Raw genomic sequence first — 22990 nt, forward strand, 5'->3', positions numbered from 1 at the left:
CAACTTTCTGCATATCATGGAAGAGCCGGACCACCCAAATTTCGATCCCCTTCCAAGTGAGCTTGAACTGGACCTTGCATATCCTACAGAAATTTCAGACCTACAGCTCGTACTCCACAAAGCATACCCCAACAATAATCCTGGTGGTAAGAATGGAAAGCGCCCTTCTCGTATGTTTATCATCGAGTAGGTAGCCCAAAGTGCCTGTTGACGTTAGCAGCAACCCACTCAGAGACACTAAGAAGCATCATGCAAGGCTACTATTCGGAAGGGATGTCGGACTGGAAAGCGATCAATGAGCGCATCAGACAGGAGCATGGCGGTGAATACACATTTGGGTAGGTCCCTCACAACCTTTTTCTAATGAAGGAGACACTTACCACAGATCACGATCAAGTTTCTTTCGGGCAACCAAAGCATTTGGATTAGGTACTGCAAGGAAAAGCACACTTTCAAGCCAAGATATTATGCAGGCAATGCAAGAGGAGATGGATCAGGACATTACCAACGTGATTGGGATCCGTGCCATGAAACATCGGCTGACTCTACAAGGATTTCTCATACCTCGGTGAGCCCTACAGCTTCTGGATATATATTGACTTGCACCAGAGACAAGATTTATCATGCAATGAAAGAATATAACCCGAATGGTATCGCCTCACGCCTTCCAAGAAGTAGAAAGATGGTCAGATCTCCGATCATCTCCATTGGCCCCAATGAACAATGGTCCATTGATGGACATGATAAACTAGCCTCGTTTGGAATTGGGATTTATGGTATACGAGATGTCTACTCAGGTCGTCTCTTGTCCCTGCAAGCCATGCCTTCAAACCGGCGGAGTGATGATGTTCATTGCATCTACATCAATACTGTTGTAAAAGTTGGTGGTGAGTCCCCCCCTTGCCCCGTCCTCCTAAGGAGAATTGACTGACATGTTTCAGGATTTCCTCTGCAATTAGCAAGTGACAGAGGTTCAGAGATTGGCGAAGTTATTGCATCTCAGATTGCTTTTCGGTGAGTTTGGCTACCATTGCTTTGCTCATGAGCAGGAACACATATTCCTCTATCTCCATCGAAGACATCTTTCCCTATAAACTCCTAAAAAGTACTCGAAATATCACAATTGAAAGATCTTGGAGAAATGTACGAGAAAATGTTGTTGATCAAGTCAAAGTATCATTGAACTCGGCATATGCCTCAGGAATGATCAAAGATGGTGACCCAGTCCATCAGTAGGTGTTTTGCTTTTGACAACCTACCGAGCGTTGATGATAAGAACCCTTCTCAACTGGCTTGTGCCTCCTGTGGTTCAGAACGCCCTTGATGAATACCTCCAGATATTCAACTCTTACCCTGTCCGATATCAAAAAGACAAAGTGAATCCCTCAGGAGCATCAAGAAATGAGATTTACTTTCATCCGCAACGATGGGGTGGAAAGGAGTGTCTGCAAGGCTTCCAAGATATGAGTCTTATCACCGATTTCCAAGTGCAAGTGGAGGAAAAAGCACAGCTGGCTTGGGTGTCTCCTGAAGTCCATGAGGTATGTTTTGATATTGTTCAAAAAGCTGGACTGTCATATCCCCCAATGAAATGGCACACTGCTTGGGAGCTATTTCAAGCACTGGAGCCTCAAGCACGAGCACCTCTGCAGAGGCTCTGGCTTGAAACGTAGACATATCTGCCACATGCAAGTTTTAGCAATGTCCGAAATCCCGCATGTTTGCCAAACTGTCTCCTTTGCCCTTTCTTCCAAACTTCCCTCCATCTTCTTATTGATTTACGCCCATCTGTCTCACACAAACATGACCTTCACTTGTCGTGACTGTCACACCTCCTTTCAGAAAGACTGCTTGAAATCTGAAACCTGTCCAAAGTGCCTCAAGATTGAGCAGGTTAGCACCAACCCAAAGAAAACAGACGAGAGCATACAATACTATAGGGTATATTGTTCTCTTTCTCACAAGGTACTGCTGACATGTCTTTAGTCTCGGCCTCAGTGTTTGACCTGTGGGGTTTTTGGTAGCTCTGTCTTTGGAAATACGCCAATGGATGAGAAAGACAATCTCACATTATGTGACAAGTGCCGTCATGAAAGTCAGTGTTTCTATCCACCTGTGCTCATGATTGACTTGCCCAGAGGGGTCAGATACTCTGCACTATAATCGGCAACGTGCCCAGATCGACATGAATGGTTCATCGTTTCGCAAGGCTACCCCAATGGCACAGACTGGAATTACTTCTGGGACGTTGCTGCTTGATGAAAGATCCTCAAAGAAAGTGGCTCTCAAAGCCGGTCTTACGTCACAAGGGCCTGCAATGCAGGTGAGAATCATGCTTCGTGTGTTCTTTCACTGTTGGCTCTTGTGAGTTACACTGATGTCGTCAGAACAGCAAAAAGTCTTGGAAGAATGGCAATCTACAGTCTTTGATAAAGTGTATGCGGGGAGGTGGGCAGATACACTTGAGGCAAACATTGGTGAAGCACTTCGACTGGGAGAGCAGATGTGGAAAGAAGGCAGAGGTGAATCTGAGACTCAACGAACCTTTGAGCAGTAGGTCACGTTTTGCTTGTTGCACCAATTGTTGTTGATTGTAGATGTTCTCCTCAAGCTGCGCTACCAAACCAGAAGGGTCGGCCTGTGGCTTTGTCCCCACAGTTCCTCAAGCTCACTCTTTACGAGTTTTTTCATGTCCAATGCAAGCAAAACAGGCTGTATCTTCTTGGAAAGGATTTGGAGCAAGGGGGGTATATTTTGGTCTACATTATACTCAATATTGAGGATGTGGTACGTAGAGCTCCATTGTCCACCTTGTCTATCACGCTCACCCCATAGCAAAGCTATGAGCTGCCCCAGCCCAGCGATGAATCGCATGCCTCTCAACATTCAGCCTCTCTCACTCAGACACGAGCTGTTCAGCGTGCTTCTCGTCGCTCAGCTCCTTACAGCCGTCCCTCAATGATGTCTCAAACAACACGTTCCTCTGCAACACAATCTTCCGTATCTCAATGGTCCGTCAACCAAATGTCAAGGAGTGATGCCCACCTCCTCAATGAGATTCAATCCAAGACAAGGTGAGTGAACATACTGAGAAGCCCTCCATCCCGCTGATGGCAGGTACACGGGGCCTATCAATAATCTTTTTGCAGGATTCCATGTCTCAAGCCTTCCAGCCCCAGATAAGGACATACTCAGTATGTGTAAATCCTAGATAAATGTTTTAGGAGCTGATGTACAGGCCGTATGGCCAGTGCTGTCTCACAGGGACACGGGTTTGTTTTTGAAGACATTGAGTTCATCAAGACAGACTTCCAGCGTAAGAAGGATGGGACCTTCATTGTGGTGCAGAGCAAACCTCTCAATGGGCTGATTGCAAACAAAGCTTTTGATGAAGGAAGTCATAAGCAGGCCTTCGAGGTATGTTTTACTCATCCAAATAAGTTTATGATTATTGATGGAGGAAGTTTCGTTACAATGATTTCGAGCTTGTTGCAAAGAAGCATTTCCGCTTTGATCATCGAGCGTGGCCATTGGCAACAATGACTGACAACACCAACCACCAGCTCCTTGAAATGGAGTGCAAGAAGGCAATCCTTATTGCTTCATACCTCAAAGCCTTCTCGGAAAAACTTGTCAAAACATATGACATGCTACCAGTTCCAACACTCATCTACACACCATGCTTCCTGATGACTTCCACCGCCAAGAAATCGTATATGGTTGAACCGGATCTTCGATCGATTGGCAAGTATATCAAGATCAACAATACCGATGAGTTTATCATGCCCGATGAATCAACCATTGAGAAGAATGATGTACACCTCTATCGTTTCATGCACGCCTTCATCCATTTTGTTTTCCATATGTCTGCTAGTAGTGGAAAGTCAGTCAAGGCCCAAGAGGAAGCAATGGTCGTTCTTGCAGATATTCAAGGTCTGTTCTGGTTCAGATTGTGCAAAAAGAAAGACACTAATGAGTAGGCTTTCGAACTAAACCATCTGGATATAAGAAACACGGAAAGCGTGATTATGGAGAGTTCCATCTGTTTGATGTTGTGACTCACACGTGAGTGCCTCTAATCATGTCAGCAAGCTCTGCTCATTGGGAGTGCTAGCGGTGATTCCAGCATGGGTGATGGGGGAGCAGGAATGCTAAACCTCTTCATCAATGATCATGTTTGTGGAGATGCCTGTATACAGCTCGGTTTGAAGACTGCGAAAGGGCATCCAAAATCCTTCCCCAACCCTTATCGTATCATTCCACTCCGAGTGTTTCCCTGGTGGCTGACTGAGGCAAATAATGAACAGCTTCTGAAAGAGCGAGCTCAACAGAATGCTGCCGAGAATGGTTTGGTCTTGGAAATGGAGAAGGAGAAGGAGACAGAGACTTCAGACGAAGGCTTGGAGCATCCTCTCAATGGAAGCGAAGAAGCAACTTAGATTTGCCCGGAGTTCATGAGTGAATAATGGAATGAAAGAATGAAAGCTTGTGATTATCTCAATGAGACTGAAAAACGAAGACTGAGTAGAGAAATTATGCATTGATTGTTCATTGTTCATTGATTTGTGTCTCCTCAGTCTCATCTTCGTCAAAGACCATCAAGTCCTCTGTAGCAATCCCTTCCAGAGGACCACTCACCACCTTCCCATCCTCCTCCTTCCCCAGCAAGCTTTCAACATGCCTACAAGTATAGAAAATAGCAGTTATTCTTCCTTGCCTTGCTGGACCCTCCCCAACAGCGTGATGAATGAGATTAGATGTAGGAGCAATGAGCACATCACCAGAGTTTAGAGCTGCCTGGACATGTAATTGGGGAAAGTGTGTAAAGCCAGGATCACCAGAAAGTTGTGTGAAAAAGGTGGGAATTGTGTCGACGTCATTCTGGTCAAGATGTGGAACACGAGCTTCACCATAACCTACTGCTACGGCCATTGCCATTCCCCCAAATCTTGTCCCACTTTCATTCCCCTTCTTGCTCTTACCAATCTTTCTGGTCTCTTCCCCGTCTGGTATAGTACCCTCAGCAGCAGTTGTATCACGACCTTGATGATTGATGAAGAAGGAGTAGTCGACCGTGTCTTTATCAACATAAGAGTATTGTCGTTTGTAAGGAGTGCAAACAAATTGTTCAAGAAGGCGAAGAAGACTGAGGGCAGCTTGACGTCGTGTGTTCTGCAGAGGGGTGGGCTGATTGATCTTTTCGCGGGTTGTCTGACTTGTATCTTTTGTGACTCCAACTGAGTTGCCCTGCCTGCGTACAATCCCAAGATGGTAAGGGTGCAGACCTTCTACTCCCTCTCGTCTTTGTGAGCTTGACACATGCTTGAAGGGTTTTAGATCATTGAAAGTGTGAAAAGCTTTGAGAATTTGTTCTCGATTGGACGTTTGAATTAGACTGGGAAGACGCAGGAGGTGATATGGTAGTCCATTTACTTTCACAGAGCTCGGAATACCCTGTGGGACCGACAAATTGAGTTGACGTGGAGGGCCAAGCTGGAGGCACGCCAATTGACGGAGGACGAGATCAATGTTTTGTTGAGATCGACCATGGAGACGCAGATTGGGATCCTTCTTGTCTGGGAGAGTGAAGAAGTGAATGAGGTCGGAAGGGATATTTGGTTCCAAGATGGAAGAATCGTCCAAACTTTCCATGAAAAGTCTCTTTAACTTCTCATGATACGGCTCCCGATTTTTGCTGTGACGAGTTTTTTTCTTTTTAGATGGATTGAAGTCGTTCTTGGAAGGGGAGGTTACTGGAGGTGGACGGCTGGCTTTTGGGTGGGACATTCTTGTGAGGTAGGAAGTCAACAGAGGAGTGTTTGAAGAGTAGAGGAGCGTCAAGGATTCATAAACACATCACTCTGCCGACTTGTCAATGGAGGGGATGTGATTGGAGAGTGACTTGGGGGGTTAATCGTGAAGGATGGAGGGTAAAGCGTGAAGCTCTGTTGATCAGCTTGAGGCAAGAGAGAAAGAAGAGAGACAAGCAAGAATGAGCAGGAGGGCAGGAGAGCAAAGTGCGTACCAGTATCTCCTTTCCAATGTTCTTTGCCTAATATCTTCTACCAATACTTCACTACCACAACAATATCTGTTCTCCGTCAATGGCTGTGTTCCGTGACAATCTCTGTGTTTGGTGTCAATATCAATTCTCAATATCTATTCCGTGTCGATATCTATTCCGTGTCGATATCTATTCTGTGTCGATATCTATTCTCGATATCTATTCCGTGTCGATATCTACTCTCGATAACTACTCTCGATATCTATTCCGTGTCGATATCTGTATTTGGTGTCGATATCTGTATTTGGCGTCGATATCTATTCCGTGTCGATATCTGTGTTTGGTGTGTGACAATCTCTGCGTTTGGTGTCGATATCTGTTCCGTGATCCGTGACAATGTCTAGAAAATGATATCAGCTCCGTGGAGATTCCTGCTGGATGATCAATCAACTCACAGCTATAGTGATTGTCGGTGTCTGTTAGTTACCTTGAGAGTTGAGTCGAGTACTTGAGGTGAGTCAAGAGAGAGAGAGAAGGATGAAGAGAGAAGAACACAAGGGTTAAAATTTGAAGGGGCGCAGCGCGGCCTCGTGGCCTGCCTGGGACTTCCCGGACACCGTACACGAACAACATGATGGCAGGCAGCATAGCATACGAGTACACTGGCGCATAGCTATAAAGACGGTCGGTAGATGTATACAAGTAAACTTGATAGAGATGATTTCTTGCAACGTAGTATTTTAACGCCTGTTTCTGCCCACCTCACCTACCGTGCCCGAGCCTCGTTTCACCATAGCTCCCTCGGCCTCAGCCTCCTTCTGAATCCTCTCAATCTCTTCCAAGATGGGTTTATACTCGGCGTACTTGACACTGGCCAAATCTGTTTATCAGCTTAACCATCTGAAGTTAATGGAAGCTTACCAAAGCCTTCCCGACGGAGCGCTTTACCTCTGCTCCCCGTCCTATCATATGCCTTCATACTCCAATACTCTCGCGAGCGGTCGAAGAACTGTCGCAATTTCTCCCCGGGGAGCGGAGTGGAAAGTACATCTTCTTCGCTTCTGGTGGTATCTTTGGCGACTCCCAAGAAGCGGTTGGCGGATCGACGGAGGGCTTCCTGAACATAAGCTTCATACTGTAGTACTTAGCTTACAAAGGGAAACTCACTTTCTCTGCTTGGGACAAGGCGGCATGACGTTTCTCTTTGTCTTCCTCACCTTCTTCTTCGTCCACTTCCATTGACCCATCATCCTCTTCGTCACTCTCTCCACTGTCACTACCTCCCTCGTCGCTTGAGTCACCCTCTTCGTCACTGCTACCTCGCCACTCTAACTCGTCCAAGCCAGTGCCGCGGATATGTATATATTGATCGAGCTTCTCCAGGTTCAGAGTGACAAAATCGTCCAGAGTGTATTCCCGTGCGGGCTCTAATGTTTCGTAAATACCCCCATAGCTGTTACTCAGTTGGCTGATGAGTAGAACGACACATGTGAACTCACATGAAGAGAGTGTTCTTGACGATTGCTAGCATGGCATTATAACGAGTGAGAGGGACAGATCTGGAGGGATCGTCGTCCTCATCCTCATGATCTGGCTCGGAAGATCTTAAATTTTTGGTGATTGGAGGAGTCGGGTGCGACTCGATAGGAACTGCCTGCATATGTCAGCTCCACAATCGTTTGAATAAGTGACTTTACCTCGTCTGACTGATCGACTTCGGCCTCGTCTGACTCATCGACTTCGGCCTCGTCTTCCTCCACATCCATCAACTCTTCGACCGGGGCCTCTTTCTTGACTCTTCGTCGAGTGGTCTTCTTCCTCTTCTTCAGATTCAAGCTGACCCACCGACCATTCCCCGAAGGATTGTATCCATACCTCATTATTAGCGTTCTTCAGCATGATGCTGGTTGACCCACAGATCATTGTAAAATACACTTTCCATGCTTTCCTCGTCCTTCTCCTCATCCAGTACGCCACCGAAAAGCACACCCATGCCTTTGTTGGCCCAATATGCCATCGTACATCCAGATCGCAGTGAGGGAGCATATCCAACCTTCTTTCGCTTCTCCCACTTTATCTTGGTCACATCCGTGTCCATACGTAGCAGCCAGGTGTCCTCCAGAGGAATGCCTTTTGGTCGAGTGCCCTTGACGTATTCTTTGCGGTAGCCACCGTGGAGTATGGCGCCTTCTGGCGTGGGTATGAAAGAGAAGCCACTTCGGGGTCTAATGCTCAGCGCCGTTTGACCAAGTGGTGAGCTAGCAATCACCCTGGGGTACGATCCTTGTCCAAGATGTCAACTTGTTTCCATTTGTACTCCTCCGTGTCGAACAGCCACAAGTCAGCCAGGTAATTGGCTAGTTGGTCAGCTTTACAAATGACCGTGGCGGAGAAGTCTCACTTTTAATACCAGTGTCAATAAATCCGCCAAAGAGTATGACATATTGTCTCCACATGACCATCCGGTGTCCACTACGGGCACTCGGGCCTTTCCTTGTGTCGATCCGCTCCCAGAGATGAGTTTTGATGCTGAAAAGCCACTACTGACGAGCTCAGCTCGAGACTTACTCCGAAGGATGTCCTTACGAGATCTTTGTAGTGATGAAATGATGTCTGAGTAGGACTCGCGTATTCACCGCCTGCACACTCAGCTTTTCCTCTTGGTAAATAGCTCTCTAGCTCACCGAAGATCAAAATCCCCCCGCCTTCCCCGAGATTGGAGGCATATACTCCCGCAGCACTGCTACGAGGGGCGGGCATCTCGGGGGATCTATATTCTCTCCATTCGTCTTTAGTGATATCGTATCTGAGCGTAGAATTGTAGAAAGTAGCCCGCGATCCATCAAAGTACTCGCCAAAGAGGAGATAGAGATGATTGCCGGCAGGTTCTGATGCCAGGGTGGAGGGAGAAGGTAGGAAAAGGGCGCCAGTCCGTGGTGGTGGTGGACCATCGAGGGTAGTCATTGTAGTCATGGTATTCTAGCAGCTCAGTGTTGTCTTCCCCTGGGAATAGCGAGGACATACCGCTGCCATCTCTCTCTGGTACCTCTCTAATATCGCCTCAAGATCCTCTTCCTCATCCGCCAATCTCCCTTTACCTTTCTTTCCCGCGGCATTGAAAGCTTGCACCTCTTTCTTTGCAGCCTTCTCAGCTTGTTTCACTTTCTTGGCAGCTTTGGAGGCAGCTTTCGAAGCTGAAGCATGCTTGTTAGGAGCCATGGTGGGGAAAGTCTGATGCAAAGTCGGTCGACAGAGACACTGGACGAGCCGAGTGGAGGTTTGGGCAAAGGTTGCCACAATGTGACAGGACTGCGGCATTTTCGGTGTTAGACTCAAAAGGCGGCGAGGGCCGACACGCGTCCGCGTCACTCTTCTCCTAGCAGGCGCTGCTGTCTGCTCTACTTTCCCTTGCCTCTCCCATCCACTTTCCCCTTACCATTTCCCCCCTTACTTAAATCCTTATAGGACGTACCCTCTGGCAGCCGTCACAAGAAATAGGCTGATCTACATTACTCAACATCCCAGACTTGCCGCCAAAACAGCTAATATCCTCCAAAATGTCCAAAGTCGAATCAAGCTCTCATAACAAAAAATCTAACGGACATTCGAACGGTAAATCACCTGGCAAGTCTCATGGGGCAGTGTCAAGTCGCTCCGCAGCATCCAGAACGCGAGGTGGTCAGCGTCAAGCCGTAGAACAAACCACTGCAGACAAGATCAAAGAAAATCAACAACGTCTGCATACTCAGCGTCAGAAGGATGGCTTGCAGAAATGGTCTGCCGGTTCTGGCAATGCCAATGCAAATCAAAACAAACAGATCAAAAAGTATGAGAGCTACAAGAGGGAGGAACAAATACCTCGTCAAGCAGAGGAAAGACGGGTAGGCATCAATTCTTGTTCGCTCGGAGTACTGAAGCTGATGATACAGATTTACGTGGACGCCCAACGGTCTACAGTCATCCTCCCGATTTATGGTTATGCTGTGCCTTATCATATCTCCACGATCAAGAACGTGACCAAGACAGAGGAAATGGATTATGTGGTGTTGAGAATCAACTTTCAGTCTCCCGGTCAGATCGCGGGTAAAAAAGAAGATATGGTAAGTGCGCCATGCCTCGTGTTACTTGTTGGCTGACGCTATAGCCTTTCGAGGACCCCGATGCGACATTTATTCGATCGGTCTCTTTCCGTTCACAAGATAGTCGTCATTTACTGAACGTTTACGAGAAGATAACCAATCTGAAAAAGACTGCTACCAAGTTGGAGGCTGAGAGGAAGGAGATGGCGGATGTGGTAGAGCAAGGTAAACTCCTCGAAATGATGGGTTAGTCTAATGCTTGAACTCCACCGTTACTTTACTCATAGCTTAGCTTCACATCCCCGAATCCTAAAAAGCGTCACTGCGAAACCTCAAGCGGATAATAAAAAGTCCGATGGAAATTTGGAAATCCATCAAAATGGTATCAGATACCGACCAGACGGGCCCAGTTCCAAGATCGGTATGTCTGCCTCTCACTATTCCACTTATGTGATGCTGACGACAAAGACATCCTATTCAGTAACATCAAACATCTTTTCTTTCAACCTAGTGAGAAAGAGCTACAAGTGCTCATTCACGTCAATCTCAAAACTCCCATCATTGTTGGAAAGAAAAAGACATTTGTGAGTGATCAGCCATATTGATCCCTCGCCTGACTGGTAGGATGTTCAGTTCGCACGTGAAGTCACAGATTTAGCATTTGACGAGACGGGTGGAAAGAAGCGTCGAGCTAGATATGGTGATGAAGATGAAATCGAGCAAGAAGCCGAGGAAAGACGTCGTCGTACAGAGCTTGACCGTCTATTCCGTGATTTCGCCAAACAAATCGAGAATGCGGCACAACGACAGCAATACGAGATCGAAGTCGACGTTCCTTTCCGCGAACTTGGATTCGAAGGTGTACCTTTCAGATCTGCCGTCTTACTTCAACCCACTACCAACTGTCTGGTACAGCTCTCCGAACAACCCTTTACCGTTATATCTTTGAATGAAGTCGAGATAGTCCATCTGGAACGAGTGGCTTTCGGGTTGAAAAATTTCGACATGGTATTTGTCATGAATGATTTCAAGAAAACACCTATACATATCAATACTATCCCCATGGAACATTTGGACAATGTGAAAGAATGGTTAGAGTGAGTGGTTTCCCATTTGCGCTCGTCTACAGTGTCTCATATTGCACTTTTTTCGAGGTTGACGTTGCTAATGTGATAGCTCATGCGATGTGCCTTTATCAGAAGGTCGTGTCAATTTGTCATGGCCACAAATTATGAAGACTATCAATGATGATCCACACGAGTTTTACTCTGCTGGTGGATGGGCTTTCCTCACTGGTGACGGCCAAGATAGTGACGAGGAAGAATCGGAAGAAGGTTCAGTCTTTGAAGGATCTGATTCAGACGACTCTTCGTCATCCGCTAGTGAATCAGAGTCGGACTGTGAGTATCATTCCCCACTCTCTTACAGGATGACTCTTCGCTGACACCTCCAAGTTGATGATGACGATGGCGATTCAGATGAGAGTGCATCTGCCGACGAGTCAGATCCAGGCGACGATTGGGACGCATTGGAAGTGAAGGCCAAACGAGCCGATGACAAGCGGAGAGAATACCATAGGGATGATTCAGACGATGGCAAGAAAAAGAAGGGACACAGGCGATGAGTTCTGTATACATTCCTTCCTGTCTATCTATCACGATGAGAGATGATACAGAGGGGACATCGAGAGATACAACGATCATTCTGTAGTCACATGCAATCATGTCAAGATAATACTGCATAGATATGGTAAGTCGAATTATGTGATCAATTACAAATTCCAATAAGCTACAAAATTCAGTCTTCCTTCTGACTGTGAGTCTTGTTGTACGCAACGACCACCCTGCTGGGTCAGCTGGAACATTTTTTGCAGATGAGCCGAAAGCTGCTCACTTTCCAATATGCTTGAAGAACCATTCCCTTCCTGTCTGTTCACTGATGGGTAAAAACGGACCTGGTGTCCCACCCCGAAGCGTCAATGCGATCCCAGTCTGTTCCAAAGAGAGTGATTGCAATTCCTCAAAGGGAACTTGCCATACCACCTTGAGCTTACGCAACTGAACGAACAATAATCGATTTGTTGACAGGATAGCAACTGCATCGTCGCCCGGAACGTCGAGGTGGGCGACGTACGATTCGGTGAAGTATGCACCGGCGTCTAGATCTTTGAGCCATGATTGGCCTAATGCCTCTCGGGCTGAGAACGGCTATGATGTCAGTCATAATCATAGTGACGATATGTGATATGTGACACTTACTCGTAAGACGCCATCAGTGGCTATGAATCGTGGAAGTCGCACTCTGTCCAACTCTTGTTGATCAAATACGGTTGTTGTATTTCTGATTCCTTCCGTGGAAGCAGACACAAAGTCCATCACTCCCACAACTGGTTTAGTGAACAGACTAAAGTTGTCAGCTTTGTCATGATTTGCAGACAGTATAGATGGACTGACCCCACAACGCCTTTCCCAACACCCTTGGCGAAACCGGCCGCGCCATCCTTCTCAGCACCTTCCATCGGTTTTGACTGGTGACATCAGGTACGAAGGTGCGATCGACGATATGCAACTCACAGCAACTCCTTCAAACGCACTGGTCACACTGTCCGCAAAGGCGCTCGCGCCAGCGGCTACACCGTATCTGAACAAGTCAGTTGGACATCGAGAAGATCAAATGTGACTGACAATGCGTGTTTCGGCTTGTTCCGTTTCTTGTTCATCCGACGCTTGCTCTGATATTCGGCATCCAAGGTAGCCGCGGAAAGACCTTTGCCAATACTACCGGTGAATTTGGTCATACTATCACTGATACCAAATACAGTTTTCTTGGCGAAACTCGTTGCACCCTACACCAATGTCAGTACAACCCCACACTGTAGCTATTGATACATACCCTAGCAATGCCCAGCCCGATGTTCTTGTTGCCGTGCATCACCATACCTTGATACGGTTCATAGAAGATGTCCGACACGCCAGAACTGATATTATTGAACAACCCGACCGGGTTACCGAGGAAATCGGCACGACCGAGAACGCGATAGATCTGGGCCATGAATTGTTCCTGGTAGTGCAGAACGATACGCTCTTGCAGAGAAGGGATGCTTAGTCGGACATTCTCCAGGAAGAGCGCCCGGAAGTTGACCGGCGCAGCGTTGACATTGCCCAGAGCCATGGTAAGTGCGTTCAAGCCATAGTAGAAGGGATTTCGAGTGGAAACCCTGTACATTAGCTATGATGCAGGACTGACGAGGGGAGAGACTCACTTTTCATCCACGTTCACGCGATCTGTACGCATGAACGACAACTCCAATGAGATCGGTTGTAACTGAAGCGCTTCGAAGAACACATCCGCGGTGGCAGAGGTTATATCGGGTTCAGGGATATCCTTCGGATGTTCAATTAGAACACTGCGACTACATGAGCTTTAGTCCCATCCATAATGTCGGCAGCTTACTCTTGTGCAGGCTCCCTCCAAGAAGCGTCTTTGAACTTGACAAAGTCCAGAAGAGCGAACAAAAAGTCTTCGTCAAGCTCAACGGTCATCGCCTGCAATAAGATCGTAGCATATTTGACGAAGATAACGCCGTGTGCTGAACATCAGCCTGGTCCTGTACAGGTGAAAAAGTCTCACATCGGTCCTTGAGAAGTGCAACGGAGGCTTGTAAGGTAGGATGAGACTCCAACTCCTTCCCATCTTTGGGCACGACCGTGGGATAAAGGATGATGGGGAATAAACCGCCAAAGAGCTGATTGTCGATTTGGATCCATTTGCAGTCGAGCATCGCGTCATAATACTGCGGATAGTCGGTGTAACCGACCTTGAGTCCCCGTAATGACATGTAGATGAGCTCGTCAGGCCGTTTGGTGATGACAGAAATGCCGATGCCCTCCAGCTCAACCATAATGGACAAGCTCGGCTTCTCGTTTACGACGACAGTTTCGAAACCGGTAGTACTGAGACTGTCCGTACTGTCGGAACGACGGACAGGTCCTACACCACGGCGGGTAGGTTTGTATAAACTTGTTTCTTCCACGTAGGGCGAGATGATTAGAAGCTGAGAGCTGCCGTCGGCCTGTATATCGATTGACACGGTCTCAGCTTTCTTCCCCGACTGCCTTGACTACCATATCAGCAGATGCATGCTGTCAATTGTTGAGCGACAACTCACGGGCACTCTGATGGGGGGCTGAACCCCGATGGCCAACATATCAATACCACCAGGTACAGGGACACCATCCAGAGCTAGCTGCAAGTGCTTGTTAGAAGCGGTCGGGTAATCCCAGGTATACTCCACATTGCCATGAGGGGGCAAATCCCGTACTGGACAGTCTCGGGGAGATGTATCATCGCTGACTTGCCTGAACTGGAACTTCAGGTTCGTGTCGTTCCGTAACTTGAGGGGCCAAGGTTCTGTCTCCCGTGAAACATACAGGAAGATATTCGAACTCTGAATATGTGTTTCGAGCCTCATCAAATACGTCCTGGGTCCGCGAGCTGTTTGTCTTTCAAGAGTCACATGCGTACGCCCAATGTCTGTGAGACTGAAAGGTGCAGACCTGTACATGAGACACGTCCCTGGCCAAACGAAGAAATAACCAACCATTTCTGATTGACCTCATCGAAAGCGATGCAAAGTTGAGGCGGAGCATCATGACGTAACTCAAATATGGGCTGCTTGTCCCCTGGGACGATGTTGATCACCCGATCTGTGTTTTGCTGACGGACTCTAATATCGTGCGTGAACTTGTTCGTCATCAGGAATCGAGGGGCAATAGTTATGACCTTGGTGAGCTTGAACTGCGTAGTGTGAGTCGTCTTTTTAGATTCCAGGGCATTGACTTACCTTGCCTAAACCTTCGGCGTATGACAGTCCCACGTACGTATCGCTGTTACCATCTTGCGATTGTATGACGACTTGCATGTCTGCCGCTACAGTGTCGAAGGACAGAGGATCGGACCATCTAGAATCGTTGACACGAAGGAAGAGTCGATTTCGTCTGTCTTCGTTGGGGAAGCTGAACACTGCATTATCAGTCAACTTTCTAAAGCTGCTTGACAAAAGTGAATCACTAAAAGGTGTCGGCGTTGGTCGATTGTGATCGTCTACAGTTGTCAGCTGCGATTAGGACGGTGATATTCGAGCTTACTTCCGAACAAATCCCGACCAGCAACAGGCTTTTGACCCCCTGTCCATGTCTTTGCAGCCAGGTCGAAGGACAAACCGGTCTTGTTCAAAAAGACGTAAGGACTGTAGACCTGCACTTTGAAAGCTCCGCCTGAATCGGGGTATGTGCTGCGACACGTCAGCCCGGTAGACAAATGTGATAATCTCACTCACAAGTAATGCAACTTGAGTATGAGTTTGAGATCCTGTTGGTCTGCCAAACTGAAGTGATTCTCAGTCGGTAACTCCGGGTCATCAGTGTTGATGATAGCATAGTCGCTTTGCTTGAGATCTGCCACATGAGTCCATGTTCGGTATGTAAGTGGTGGTAACTCACTGGTATCTTCAGGCGCTACGCTCAACAGAAGGAGATGGGACAGTCCGACAGTATGAATAGGGCTTGAACCTCCCTTTACGAGAAAATTACTCGAGCTCAAGCCCATGTTCTTGTCGTGAATACGGAACTTGATGTCGTACGGGAGAAGATTTTCAACCTCGACTGGAGCCCGGAGCATCAGTGACATTTGTGGGTAGATTCTGTATGTCAACTAACATTACGGGCCTTGTCAGTGGACTCACCTCGCGGCGGGATCTTTGGCATTAAAGTTGGCTTGGGCCTGGAAGAAGAAAGCTGGCTCTGTTGGTGTCTGATGTTTGCAGCTGATGGGACGGATTGGTCGGGTCATTAGTTGCCGCCAATGGAGAGGCATGGACCAGCCGTAATCGAATCCGAAACCACCTGACACGTCAACCGCTATGCATTGTTCGATGGCCGCCCAAGACTTACGAAGTGGTCGCAGGCGGAATCGTTTCTCATAAGCCGCCTCGAGTGGAAGAGGGCAAGATTCTCCAGGATCTACTGCTGTCAGCTAAAGTGCAAAATTCTACATCTCTCCACTGACTGATCCTCATCGCGCCTTGCGACGCTTTACCATGAGAGTCAACTACAATCATCTCAACAGGCAAACTGGTTTGATTCTCCACGTTCAATGTTGAGCGGAAGGTGATTATCTTGATGTTGTTGTCCAGGTGAATTTCACAAGTAAGTTGATGCGACACCTTGTCCAGTCTTGGGCGCAGAGTCAGGATGTGTTCGCCTTCACGATCCACCGAGATACCTCGAAGGGATTCCCACGGTGTGTCCTGGAGCTGAATTCCCAGAGCATTATGCCGGAATGCGGAAACGTTCTGCTGGATCAGTTGAGAACTTCTCAATGGAAACGTGACTAGCCTCTCTGGTATGTCTCCGATCTTCAAATCGCCACGGGACGTCCGCTCCATCGTCCAATCGCTTGACACCTGAGATGGGCTTATTCAAGTCATTGGCTTCGGGCCATAGCAGCAGGGCCAAACCCGTTCTGTTCCGTATTCGGAAAGGAGCATCTTGTCCCCTATTCTCTCGCGGTTTCTGCGCTTCTCTGCTCCATACCGTCATACTGGTGATGGCAAGCTCAATGAATGCAGATGAGAGATTCAGCTCGAGACGTTGTGCCGCGGACACGCGAACACTCAGGGGACTTGAAGTAGGACCGGCAGAGGAACGAGTTACCTGCAGCGTCTCAGCTGGACATTTAATCAACAGGCAAGTGAGACTCACTCTGACGTCGAAGTTCCACGGATCCATCAGAGGCTCGAAATATGAGTTCGCAAGATTGAAGTATCGGATGGAAGTTGTGAGAGATGTTGCCATCTTCATCTGCATAAAGTCAATCTTTTGGTCCGCCTTCACATTCAGACACTCACATCTCCCGACCAATCGTTGATCAAAACTGTGAATTCGTTGGTCGACAGATGGACCATAGGCATTTCATGTATATCACCCACGAGGACAAACTGGAAGCCGTTAAAGTTCGCTTTGAGCTACTCCAGTCAGCTACAGTCTGAAGTGTGTTTTGGGCGAAGAAATTCACCTGCTCTTTAGAAACGAGGACTTTGGACTTGGGTAAGCCAGATCTCCTCTTGCTGATGGACGTTCGTCTCGTCGAGGTCGTCTTGGTGGTAGGTACCACCGCCGTACTCGTGGCATCGGCCATAGAGTCACTCATCAAACTTCTCCGTCTATCTGGTTTCTTTGCTGTATCTTCCGGTGGTGCAAGAGCTTTGTTGGCTACGTCCACTGCTTTGTTGACGATATCCATGATGAGCATGATGTCGTTATAAGATGCACGGAAAATGATGGGGTCCGGCACCTCCACTTCGAAGCTCGTCATCTGTTGAGACCCTCTCGTCCTGTTGTCGAGAGAGAGAGCCACATTAACATCGTCCAGGAACCGGACACGATCTTTTGGTTTGTCCATACGACCAAATGACATGCCCAGCTGTTCGACTTTGAGAGCCATAATCCCTTGTTGGGATACGATCACTTCCTTGATACCTAGCTGGATGGCTTGAGTTCTTGGATCGGAATCACTGGCAAGGACAATGACGGTGGAGTCGACGATTTCAACACGGAAAGCGAGCGAGTTAGGGTTGGGACTCTCCTTGATGTCTTCCTCCTCATCCTCCAACTCGGGCTCTGGGCGAGAGTCCGTTTGAGTTTTGAATGGACTGACCGCAAATTCGAGGAGAGCAGCCAAAGGATCCACAGCGAGAATGAACCTTGGGCTGTCAATCTGCACGACCGCTAAAGCTGAGGGATCTTTCCCTCCCGATCTGGTATACTGCAGCATCCTAGAAAGGTAAGCTTCGCACATCGACGACTACAAGATGACACCCACATTTGATTACCTTCGTGACTCGCCGAGGGTATGATATCCCTGAAGACACTGTTACCCGCACGAGTGTTCGAAAACGCCAAAGTCTTCAAAGACACTTCCGCCTCCATTGCACCGTCCGACAACTGCTTCATGCCGACGTGCGTCTGGACCAGCGCAAAACGAGCAATGCTGCATCGTTTCAGATTATGCTCCGCCGTGGCGTCCGAGGTGTACACCTCGAAAGCGATCGTCGAAACGGAGAACTCGAGGTCGACCGAGGTCCAAAGTTCCGGGGAAGATCCAGCTATCTTCTTGATTGGGGTGAGCTCAGGCTCAAGGTTCACTAGTGGTTCGGCTTCATGTTCACTCGCCGGAGTCGGTGGGGCTGAAGCTGGTGCGGAGGAGGGCATAGATTCGGGGATGTCTGCGGCTCCTCCGATATCACTCAATGCTCGAGGGATTGACTCCAGTACGGCCATGAGCACGATGTACTGGCGTTGGGTCAAGGACAAATTGACATCGGACATGTGCAAAGTGACCTAGATATCAGTTCTTGTTGCCAATTTAAATCATCACTGACCTCTGTATCTGCCTGATGAGGATCCGACCTATGACTTGTTCCACCTGCTTGCTTGACAGAAGCAGAAATCGTCACATCATCCACCATTTGCAAGTCGGCAGGTTGTTCTTCGACATACAGCTGGGAAGTAACACTGATTCCGCTCAAGCTAGCATTGAGTGTACTTGTGTCATTCGGATCACCGAGATATTTGTTCTTGGCTGTGATCTCACCCAGTCGTAGGATGAGGATATCGGGTGAGTCAAGTCCGTGGCGAGGTAGGACGATGATGGGCGTTTTGATAACTACATCGTAGTGCATTCGAGTGACTTCGGACGCTCGTTGTACCGCAGCTTGCGAAGCCGCATCATAGACCGCTTTCATCCTTGCAAACTTCAATGCCCAGACGTACAGGTCCTGCATAGGCTTCTCCATGAAGGTGAACTTGAGAGAGCCGGCACGAAGATTGACAGACGAGTTGTACCCCGGGAATGTCTCCTTGTCCGACGGATCGAAAGTTTCGTAACTGAAGTCCGCGAGTTCATCACCTTCGATGGACAGGAGTTTTTTGAATTCAGGAAGAGCGGTCGGACCCTCTGAGAGGTCGGCGAGGGAGAGACTTCCTAGTCGGGCAGCGACACGTAACGTCCCGGCTCTGAGAATTATGGCCACATCGGCAGAGGGCAGAGCGAGAAGTGCAAACTTATCGCCATTGTTCTCCAGCGAGACCTGGGCGCTGGTCAATTTGACTCTGACGCGAATTTTGTCGCTGGACTTCGGTGCCTCCTTCGAACTGATGGTCTCCATCGGTTCTCCGTCAGTCTCGTCTTGTTCAATTGAGGCATCGTTCTTGGGGACGAACGTTGTCATGATGAAATCATACAGGGATATGATAGGTTCTGGTGCACAAGTGATCTTGAACGTCGATAGCTCAGTGTCGATACTCTGGTCCACACCCTCGTATTTTGTCATGAACTCCGGAGAATCTTTTTGCACTCGGAAGTATTTGACTTGTACCAGCTTGACGTCAGAGGCAGACTCGTTGCCATCACCAGCAGATGACAAGATACCTCGACGTGATCGATCAGGTTCGATCATGGCCAGAGCCAGGGAACGCAGGTATAAGTCGACTGACATGTCGTATTTTCGCAAAGAGAAAGTGAGTCCAAAGTCGACAAGGGAGGCATCGGCGAGAGGCCGCTCCATACTAGCCGAGATAGAGCGGAAGAGGGAAGTCTGGAGACGACCGACCGTGAACGAAAACTGAAATGTGACTTGCCTAAGTGCGCGTCGTTGTGTCTGCAAGTCAGAGGCGATCGTAGCACTACAAGACGACTTACCTCAGTCGTGTCATCACGAGCCGGATAGAAGTGCTCCGCAGCCGTGGCGGACTCATTATTACTCTTGTTATCGTCGTCGTGTTGATCGACCGGGTGGGACGATATAGAATGGGTATCGTCGAGATTGTATTCCTCGATTCTCTGTGGTCGGAACGATTGGTGATCGGCACCGGTAGAGCGTGAAGGCTTCTCGACAGCCTCATCATCACCAAATTTGGGAATCGCGACATCGATGAACTTCATTAAAGATTTGTATTTGCGATCTGAGAAATTGACGCGCAGCTCAGGCAAATCACCTGTAATTTTGAATCGGGTCAGATTGGGGGCATTGACAATTGCGTTTTGCACTGTGAAAGACATGTTGATACGCTCAAGGATGTGTAGTTCGGTGTCGACACCATTGGAAGGGTGCTCGATGGTTTGCATGCAAGATTCGATATTGTTCCCAATGAGAACCTAAATGTTAGCAGTCTCGTCGCATCAGATATGTTGGCGGCCCACCTGAGTCGATTCAAGTCGAAGCAGGAAACTATCGTACATTAGATCTTCGAGCTGTTTGTAGTCGTCCTCATTATATTCTCTTCCTCGCTTGCTCTGCACATCATGGAGCTGATCCTTATCGGCCAACTTGCTCTCAACTGCTATATGACCAGCATCTAAGACCAAGGTCTGACAGTCTTTGACAGTCACATCCATAGGGATCACAATGATCGGTGCGTTCATGTCGACCTTGATGTCGACCGTCTTGTGTTGTTCCAACGCGTATTCCAGACCTGCCCTCGTTTCTTTTCGTATGCCATCGAGAGTTTGCCCGGCCGCATCGAGTAGTGCATTGATGGATTCGAGTTGACTAGCCGGTGGCTTGAAGAATTGAAAGACTGCCTCGACGTATCCCGGATGGTAAATGATTTCCAGATGACGCATTTTGACAGTAAGCGCGCTGTCGGCTCGTCCATCGAGAGGATTCTGCTCTACTTCCATGACGAAGAAAGGATCTTCGTCCTTGGGCACACAATCACTGATCTCCTCTATGACCTCCTCGGTGCCCTCCTCGGGCAAACTAGCTTGGCGACTTCTGCTCCTGGAGTTGGCCTCGATGTCTTTCACTCTGACGATTTGAGGATGTAATGAATTGGGATTGGTGCCGTCGTACACCCTGAAACCTCCCAGAGCAATCTTTCCTTTCACTGACTCGGTCAATTGGACACCGTCGGCGGTGAAGGAATCGAAGACGAGTGAAATGATGTCATTGTTTTGGCCATGAGGGTTGGTACGAAGCACGAAAGAACCTTTATTGAGACGAGCTGACATTCGTGCCCGCATGTAATCTTTGGGAGTTGAGGCAGGTGATGCAGCGGCAGCGACGGCGGCATCGTAGTCAATGATATCGTCGATTTCTTTCTTCTCCTCTGCTGACATGCCACCGTTTTCACTAGACTGGCCCCCTGTTCCCCAAATCCATTGACCCCAAGTCTGTCGCTGGGGAGTGTCCTTTCTTCGCTCCGCTTCGAGTTTTCTACGGGTAGCGGCATCTTCTTTGGCCTTTGCTCGAGCAACCGATCGAAAGAAGCGGATGTCCTCATAAGAGAGCTTTCTTTCCATCTCAGCGAGCGTTGTACCTTCCTACGATCGTCAGCTTAGGAATTCAAGTCGATCGCGATAACTCACTTCGGCCGGAAGCAGCTTTCCTTCGGGTAAAGCCAACTTCTTGACGTACAACTCAACATATTTCTTTCTCGTATCTCTTCTCTCGGCAAGGTAGTCCCAGGTCCACCGTCGATGCCTTTCGTGTACCTCTGCGCCGATGGCATTCAGAGCAAACTTGAGTCTCGCTCTTGCGGGATTGGCTTTGAAGTCTTCCTCCGGCGGGCGGAATTTATGATAACGATGAGTTCTGCGGAAAAAGTGGAAGACATCGAGTACAGATAGAGCATCACGATACTGATCACGATCAAATACGACTCCGATCTCGTCAAATATGACTTGAGCATCGACTTTGGGAGTATCTCTGGACATGTGGTGGTTCATGATGGCTCGAGCTTCGCCAGTGACTGGTTTAAGAATATATTGATGAGTGGGAGGGGAAGCAAGCATCTCTTTTAAAGCATCAATGGTACCTTGACGGTCATCTGAGCCTTTGTCGATACTGCCTGTGTCGGTATCGAAGTAGACTGAGAGTGCCGAGAGTTTGACCAATTTGTGGACGCCTTTGACGCTGTCGTGTATGAAGGCCTCCACCCAATTTTCGTCTGTGGATACGGCTTTGAATTCATCCAAGGATAGACCGGCTGCGAATGGGTGCTAGAACAATTAACTCAAAGATTGATAACCGGCTCAAGTGAATGACTCACCTCTGGTGTACTTGTTCCATCCTCATAACGTACATGAATGCCTTTGACGTGTATCTGTACGTTGTCAACCACCTTGGAGACGATAGCACCGATGTATGTTTGCTTGGCTGACACAGCATTCAGCTTCTTGTCCTCTCCCGAGCTAAAGGGGACTACTCACACTCATCGTTTCCTGGAGCTCCTACTTGACTGGCGGCGTTATCTACAGCCTCGGCGCTTTTCAGCTTGTCCTGTTTGGTGGCTTGCTCGATTCGTTCATCCTCCTCAGGATCCACCTTCCCAGGAGGACGAGCTCTCGCCAGGACGTAGACGTCGTCAATGACGATCTTGACTGGTTGAGTCTTCAGTTGTGTCCATGGTATGGTCACGGAGAGGTTTCCGATGTCGCCGGCGACTATTTCAATCGGTAAGCCAAAACGTTCAAGGAGTGATTTTTTGAGGTGAAGACCGTGAAATTGAAGGTTGCCTGTGAGAGAGTTAGCTGAGAAAGTGAATATGTGAACCGAGCTCACCTCCAAAGACCGACACGGACAGGTCTTGGGCGTTTAGATTATCTACATAGGGCGAGACATAGACATTGAGTAGCCTCAAAGCGACATCTTTGAGAGCTTGCATCGTGTGATACTTTCTGTTCGAATCTCCTTGAACTGATTATCTGCAGTAAAGCATGATGTACGCTGAGTGGGAGAAGGGTTGTTGGTGAGATAAGAGGTGATTTGAAGAGAAGGCTGGAGTGGTGAGAGCGTGGAAGCGGGCTGTCAAATGACGTCGATTCGTCGGCCGGCGGTTGTAAAGGT

General features: G+C 48.3%; 5 protein-coding genes across 5 annotated transcripts; 2 read left to right on the forward strand and 3 right to left on the reverse strand.

Annotated features, from left to right (window-relative positions):
• Positions 1–443: 443 nt before the first annotated feature.
• Positions 444–1673, forward strand: TREMEDRAFT_25213 (uncharacterized protein; the record flags this gene model as incomplete). The annotated part of the gene is made up of 5 exons (XM_007000537.1): positions 444–568; positions 610–887; positions 942–1014; positions 1047–1232; positions 1277–1673. Coding segments are annotated over 5 exons (1059 nt in total), but the record flags the coding sequence as incomplete, so codon positions are not given.
• A 2875-nt stretch (positions 1674–4548) lies between these two features.
• TREMEDRAFT_58971 (uncharacterized protein) lies at positions 4549–5787 on the reverse strand (the record flags this gene model as incomplete). Its single annotated transcript, XM_007001405.1, has 1 exon — positions 4549–5787. One exon carries the CDS (start codon positions 5785–5787, stop codon positions 4549–4551), a length of 1239 nt encoding a protein of 412 aa, XP_007001467.1.
• An 847-nt stretch (positions 5788–6634) lies between these two features.
• TREMEDRAFT_72882 (uncharacterized protein) lies at positions 6635–9223 on the reverse strand (the record flags this gene model as incomplete). The annotated part of the gene is made up of 11 exons (XM_007002103.1): positions 6635–6884; positions 6926–7121; positions 7172–7457; positions 7504–7658; positions 7702–7879; positions 7921–8229; positions 8274–8361; positions 8406–8544; positions 8573–8643; positions 8689–8983; positions 9029–9223. 11 exons carry the CDS (start codon positions 9221–9223, stop codon positions 6745–6747), a joined length of 2052 nt encoding a protein of 683 aa, XP_007002165.1. The 3' UTR covers positions 6635–6744.
• A 473-nt stretch (positions 9224–9696) lies between these two features.
• On the forward strand, positions 9697–11689 carry TREMEDRAFT_14082 (uncharacterized protein; the record flags this gene model as incomplete). Its single annotated transcript, XM_007000346.1, has 8 exons — positions 9697–9885; positions 9934–10104; positions 10149–10329; positions 10376–10504; positions 10552–10667; positions 10708–11180; positions 11260–11483; positions 11538–11689. Coding segments are annotated over 8 exons (1635 nt in total), but the record flags the coding sequence as incomplete, so codon positions are not given.
• Positions 11690–11880: 191 nt separating this feature from the next.
• On the reverse strand, positions 11881–22808 carry TREMEDRAFT_25659 (uncharacterized protein; the record flags this gene model as incomplete). Its single annotated transcript, XM_007000590.1, has 31 exons — positions 11881–11926; positions 11977–12290; positions 12342–12486; positions 12537–12610; positions 12657–12723; positions 12768–12928; positions 12976–13300; positions 13346–13489; positions 13537–13672; positions 13714–14203; positions 14252–14639; positions 14684–14880; positions 14927–15105; positions 15231–15376; positions 15422–15539; positions 15585–15784; positions 15827–15986; positions 16035–16103; positions 16150–16435; positions 16470–16796; positions 16845–16943; positions 16991–17107; positions 17158–17917; positions 17965–18482; positions 18524–19801; positions 19843–20298; positions 20344–21465; positions 21511–22143; positions 22194–22300; positions 22354–22659; positions 22706–22808. The coding sequence occupies 31 exons, from the start codon at positions 22806–22808 to the stop codon at positions 11881–11883; spliced, it is 9471 nt and encodes a 3156-aa protein (XP_007000652.1).
• Positions 22809–22990: the final 182 nt, after the last annotated feature.

The sequence above is a fragment of the Tremella mesenterica genome (genome assembly GCF_000271645.1).
Source record: "Tremella mesenterica DSM 1558 unplaced genomic scaffold TREMEscaffold_1, whole genome shotgun sequence".
In the NCBI taxonomy this organism is placed as follows: domain Eukaryota; kingdom Fungi; phylum Basidiomycota; class Tremellomycetes; order Tremellales; family Tremellaceae; genus Tremella; species Tremella mesenterica.